Below are 6,101 nucleotides of genomic sequence, written 5' to 3' on the forward strand. Positions count from 1 at the left end.
AAAATTAACCTTGCATGGTTACTAGTGTTGTTGCCAAACTAAATGAAATTTTTTGGCAAACAAGGGCTGCATTGGTTGAAGAGGGAGAGCACATGCACATAGCAAACAAAGAGTAGCTTGCATCATAACGTCCTCTGAGAGCTAATGGAAACACAAGATCCATGTTGAGTGATGACCATGGAAAAGAAAAAATTGTGTAAAACTAGTTACTTAAGAAAAAGTATCCATGTGATGCTTCGTGGTGATAATGTGTGATCATATGGTGATACCATCCTCCTATAAAGAATAGGCTCACCCATAACATCTCCTCTCTGTGAGATATATATATATATAGTAGTTGCATAAGTAAAGTACCCATGTGATGCTACATGGTGATAATGTGTAATCATATAATGATACCATAGTCTTACAAAGAATAGACTCACCCATAACATCTCCTCTATGTGAAATATATATATATATATATATAAGAATGGTTAACTATGTAAGGAAACATCTAGTGGTTAGCTATAATGTCTACCCCGCTATACTATAAGAATGGTTAGCTATGCAAGGAGACTTCTAGTGGTTAACTATAAGTTCTTCCCCACTTACATATTGATCACCATTTTCTTTAATATTATAAAGAGCGTAAATTAGCTCAAAGGATTAATAAATTGTAATGGCTACACATATGAGAGATTGTTAATCTTATAAGCTAGAGTGTAATCTTAGCAAAGAAAAACCAACAAATTAAGAGAGATTGTTAATCTTATAAGCTAGAGTGTAATCTTAGCAAAGAAAAACCAACAAATTAAGATACTAAGAAAGGTAAAGGAAAACCTTTTAATCCCTACATTGAAGTAATTTAATAAACCAAACACATCTTCATCATTCTTACAAAGCATTCTTCAATGTCACCTAATTGCACTATGAATTCTTGTGATTAAGGCACATGACATACGTTGACATAATTTCCACTTGGTAACTACAGATCCATGAACTCCTTCAATGACATGCTAGTGATGGACTTCTTTTTTTCACCATTGCCTGTTTTCCTCCATATATTCCTCATAAATTAGAAAATATTTCATGTTTCCCTACCATGTTTGAGATTTTTTAATGCAATTGTGTCTTAATTGTAGGTCTTGAATTGATGTTTGGTGGGTTGCCAATGAAGACTGCAAGGCAGTGGGGGGAAGGTTAAATAAGAGATTATAAGCTTTTAGGGGTTACTTTTGGTTATTTAGCTCTCAGAAGTTTAAAGATTTAGATATTGCTTTGTATTTATACTTTTTGAAAAAAAAAAGTTAGCAACATCTTTTAAGAGCCTTTGTCATTCATTGGGTCAATCAATAATGGCTTGAAGAAGTCAAGATAAGTCAAAATTTGACTTAATGTTTTGTGTGAATTGTTTGGTCTAGTCGAGCTAAGGGTGGTTAAAAGGTTAGGGTTAATATATGTCAACTTAAGAACTAACACCTCTTAATTATTATTTTTATAAATCCCCAAAATAAGCATTTCATTAAGTAATAGGAGCCAAGCAAGAAACATCTATATCTACATAAGTTACATATAACTATTAAAAAGTAAGTGATAAAGGGTACTTGGAAATGAGGGGGAGTACGCACCTTAGAAATAGAAGTGTTGCTAAGGTTATGAGAAACCACACAACTAAACATTAGAAGCAATGTGAAGGTGTTCATTAGGCATGGTAGATTCCTAGGAAGACTGGCCTTGGCTCGAAAAACAAAAACAAAAATTCTTAGGAAGAAGGCGCCTACTTCAAGTGGGCATGTGATGTGCACAAAAGTCTTCAATCTTTATTGAATAAGCCTCGAATCAAAGAGAGGTGGTCCTAGACTCAATGATAGGGATTCATCACTCAAGGGGGGTGAAAGAAAATGAAGAGTACTTGGAAATGAGGGGGAGTATACACCTTAGCGGCGATAGCAGTGTTGCTAAGGTTATGAGAAATCGCACTAGTAAATGTTAGGAAGCAATGTAAACCTAAGAAGGTGTTCACAAGACATAGCAAATTCCTAGGAAGAGAGTGCCTACTTTCAAGTACAAAAGTCTTTAATCAACACATTGGATGAGCCTCAAATCAAGGGGAGGTGGACCTAGAATAAAGGGAGGGATGATTAAGGTATGTTTAGGTGAGGATTAAGTTAAGCCATGGGCTAATGATGATGTATCTGAGCCTACTATTAAAGCCTCCCCATCATCTAATGGAAAGTGTGTGTGTGTCGAATCAACTCTCTAGCATTATCATTATCTTGTCACAATCGATTTACACTAAGGATGCAACACGCATCCATTACAAAGATTCTAAACTATTGAGGAGGAGAGAGAAAGAGAGATGTCCTCCTTGCAAATGACCCCTCCCACAAGAGAGAGACAGAGAGAGACAAAAATGTTACAATGAAAATAGGGCTTGTTGATAAAACCATTTTTTAAACTGGTCAAAATAAGGACATGAATTTGCATATTTAGCCAGTTTTTAACTGAAAACTAGTAAATTTGAATCATTTTTCGTAAGGGCTTGATATATTTCTACCTGGTTTTTCGATATTTTAGCAGGTAAAAATACATTGAAATGACGAGTCGAAACCGCTTAACATCGACTTAGAGGGTTATTTCTACCCAATCGACGGGGAGACTTAAACTCAGGTGGGTAAATGTCATCCCAAGGGCAATTGGTTCGTGCATGAGGCTAGGCAATGAGGCATTGATATGCATGCCTTCAAGTCAAGAAGAGCTTCAAAAGTAATGATGTTGTAAGGTGCTCTTGTAGTCTTGTGATTAATTGTTTTTTTTTTAAGCCTTGAGGGACATATACTGAAGGGATGGCCCACAAATAGATGTGGAGTGAAAAAGGTCATGGGTGTTCAAAGTTCGAATTTCAAATTTGGAAGAGTTGCCTTTATGGTTAAAGGCTGCTCTACGACGAAATGTTCAAAATTCAAAAAGAGAAACTTGGAAGCTTTTGTAAGGCCGTTTTAAAAGCGTAGCATTTTAAAAGTGTAGCAAAACATCATATGTATTTGCCCCCCGCTCTCTACACACGAGGCAATTCTTGTAAGCGCGCTGTCTCACACACGTGCCCCTCTCTCTCTCTCTCTCTCTCTCGCTCTCTCTCACACACACACACACACAATTCCTCCCCTCCCTTTCTCTCTCTCTCTTTCTCTCTCTCAATAGAGCATTTGATGAATTGTGATCTTCTGACAGAGAGGTGATAAAGCCCTCCCTCCCTCCCCCCCAAAAAACACACACACACACACACACAATCTGCAATCTTTTCTTGTGAGAGATCGAGCAATTCTTTGATCTTTGGAGTAAGAAGCAGCAGCAGAAGAAGAGCGTGGTGAGTATGGAGAACTACGAGAAGCTGGAGAAGGTGGGGGAGGGCACGTACGGCAAGGTATACAGGGCGCGCGAAAGGAAGAGCGGGCGCATGGTGGCCTTAAAAAAGACACGCTTGGAGATGGAGGACGAAGGCGTCCCTTCCACCACCCTCCGCGAGATCTCCCTTCTCCACACGCTCTCCCAGTCCATCTACATCGTCAAGTAAACCCCCAAAAATTAAACCACACCGTTAATCTTTCTTTAATCCACCATCTTTGCCCAGCTTATGAGATGACCACGTAGATTGCATTCTTCTGTTTCCATGCAGGCTTCTCTGCGTTGAGCAGGTACACAGAAAGGGCAAACCTGTTCTATACTTGGTCTTTGAATACATGGACACTGACTTGAAGAAGTTCATCGATCTCGGGCGCGGCCATGGCCACGCACGCTTGCCTTTGCCGTCTAAGCTCATCAAGGTCTGTTGTCTTCCTTAGCCATAGCTCCCTTATGCATAAGAGCTGTGTCTTTAGTTCAACCTGGCTGATATAAACCAGCTTATCAAAAACACAGAGCACACCCTCTACAGGTCTTTCAATCAACCCTCTACAACCTAAATGTGGTTCAATCTATGCCATGTAAATGGCTCAATCTCACCTTATTTTCTGCCCTTTTTTTAAATGTAAACAGAGCTTCATGTACCAGCTGTGCAAAGGAGTAGCCCATTGCCATAGCCATGGAGTTATGCACAGGTATGTGTCAGGTTGATAGAATTTTTTTTAGCACTCTAAACCCTTTGATGTATGTGTACGACACACACGCACCATTTTAAAGATACACTTGATGATTGGGAGCAGAGACTTGAAGCCACAAAACCTTCTAGTAGACAAAGAAAGGGGACTTCTAAAGATTGCAGATTTCGGCCTCGGACGAGCATATACTGTTCCTCTGAAGAGCTACACTCATGAGGTCAAGATCTTGACTGAATTTTATAAGAAAATATCATCTCAGAGAGTTGAATTCTCATTGCAAAATAAACAACATTGGGACCCTACCATTGCTACTGCAGATAGTAACTCTATGGTATAGGGCCCCTGAAGTGTTGCTTGGAGCTACCCATTACTCAACCCCTGTGGACATTTGGTCTGTTGGGTGCATTTTTGGTATGTGTTTTGTGTTTGGCTTCAAAGGGTTGACTCCATTTCCTCATGTTGGAAGGATGAATGCGTCTCATAACCTTTGGTTATTGTAATATGGTTGGCAAATTTTCATACTTTACATGGTTTTGCAGCTGAACTATCTCGCCGACAACCTCTTTTCCCTGGTGACTCAGAGTTGCAGCAGCTTCTTTATATATTCAAGTAAAAAGCTTAACACAATTAGGCTCCAATGGCTCCCCCCAATGAGAGCATTTGTTGTATGATCTTGTTTGCTTCAAGATTGTCCAATCTGCTTCTGTAAAAGATATAATTAGGGGAGTGCCCTTGCTACTTGATTAATCTCATTGCTATTAAGCATCTGATAGCTATGATGTTTGTGAAGGTTGTTGGGCACCCCAAATGAGGAAGTGTGGCCAGGTGTGAACAAGTTGAGGGATTGGCATGATTACCCACAATGGGAAGGCACAGACATCTGCAGGGCTGTGCCCAACTTGGATGAGCATGGGGTAGATTTACTATCGGTGAGTGTTACTAATCCGGTTTTTAGATCCCTTCCTCTCCCCTCCTCTGTTCGCATGTCATGGTGGTCACCCTAAGGTTTTGCAAAACTATGGATACAGAGGATGCTGCAGTATGATCCCGCGAGAAGGATATCTGCAAAGGCTGCAATGCAGCATGCTTTCTTTGATGAACTTGACAAGTCACAGTTTTAGGTGTATGTATTGTAAAAATTATGTAACTTGTCTTCTGCCCTATAGTGCCCTTACCCCTCCCTTTGGAGGTAGTGGTGGGTTCGAATCTACCCAAGTGGCATTTAATTTCAGTACTAACTCTCGCAATACAAAGAGTATGCATTCGGTAAGTGCAATGCATGTTACACTTCAAGAATAAATAAGTCTCTAAAGATATGTTTTTACTGATGTATAGAGGATAGTACTACTTTTATGCAAAGCGTTGTCTCCAAAAAAAAAATCCCTGTATTGTTGAAATTGTAAGATAATGCAGGTTGTTGTGGACTAGCCCTTGCATGAGAAGAAGCCATATATTAGTAAAGTATTGAAGTCATAAAACTTTTTTCAACATAAAACAAGGTTATGTGCCTCTTGTGATGTGGTAAAAAAAAAGACTAGATAGCAGAGAGGTGCACAATTCTCTTCAAATTTTATATTCATAGGAGAATGTGTCCCAACGCCCTTCCCTATAAGAGAAAGCAATTTTAATGTTGAAAGTGCAAAGAGAGAATCGTTTGTACGTTTGTACACATAAGACAAGCAATGAACTTAAATTGTTGTATGGATGCATAGACTTCAGGCTTGGTTTTTGATGGGCACCTTGCTCTTCAAAATTGATGGGCTTGGTGAAATGTAGCAAGTTTTTTGGTATTTTATCATAATTTTTTATGAGCATTTAAAAGTTTTGCAAGTATTTTACTACCAAAATGCTCAAAAATGGGCATGATGCCCATCAAAAAGCATTTGTGGAGACACTTGTTCTTCAAAACTTTGATGTCCAAGTAGTTTATGATGTCTTTTCTTACAACCTCAAAATTCATAATACAAAGCTTTTAAATAAAAAACATTTTAGAAGAAAATTTTTAGAATGCTAAAAGAGAAG

At 38.8% G+C, this 6,101-nt stretch overlaps 1 protein-coding gene across 1 annotated transcript; it reads left to right on the forward strand.

Annotated features, from left to right (window-relative positions):
• Nucleotides 1–3,008: 3,008 nt before the first annotated feature.
• LOC147641051 (cyclin-dependent kinase B1-1-like) lies at nt 3,009–5,459 on the forward strand. The gene is made up of 8 exons (XM_086809675.1): nt 3,009–3,552; nt 3,659–3,806; nt 4,018–4,079; nt 4,185–4,296; nt 4,397–4,490; nt 4,619–4,688; nt 4,870–5,008; nt 5,108–5,459. Exons 1-8 carry the CDS (start codon nt 3,356–3,358, stop codon nt 5,198–5,200), a joined length of 915 nt encoding a protein of 304 aa, XP_086665801.1. The 5' UTR covers nt 3,009–3,355; the 3' UTR covers nt 5,201–5,459.
• The last annotated feature ends 642 nt before the right edge of the window (nt 5,460–6,101 follow it).

This window comes from Cibotium barometz, chromosome 2, assembly GCF_041138505.1.
Source record: "Cibotium barometz isolate CiBa-2024 chromosome 2, ASM4113850v1, whole genome shotgun sequence".
Taxonomy (NCBI): domain Eukaryota; kingdom Viridiplantae; phylum Streptophyta; class Polypodiopsida; order Cyatheales; family Cibotiaceae; genus Cibotium; species Cibotium barometz.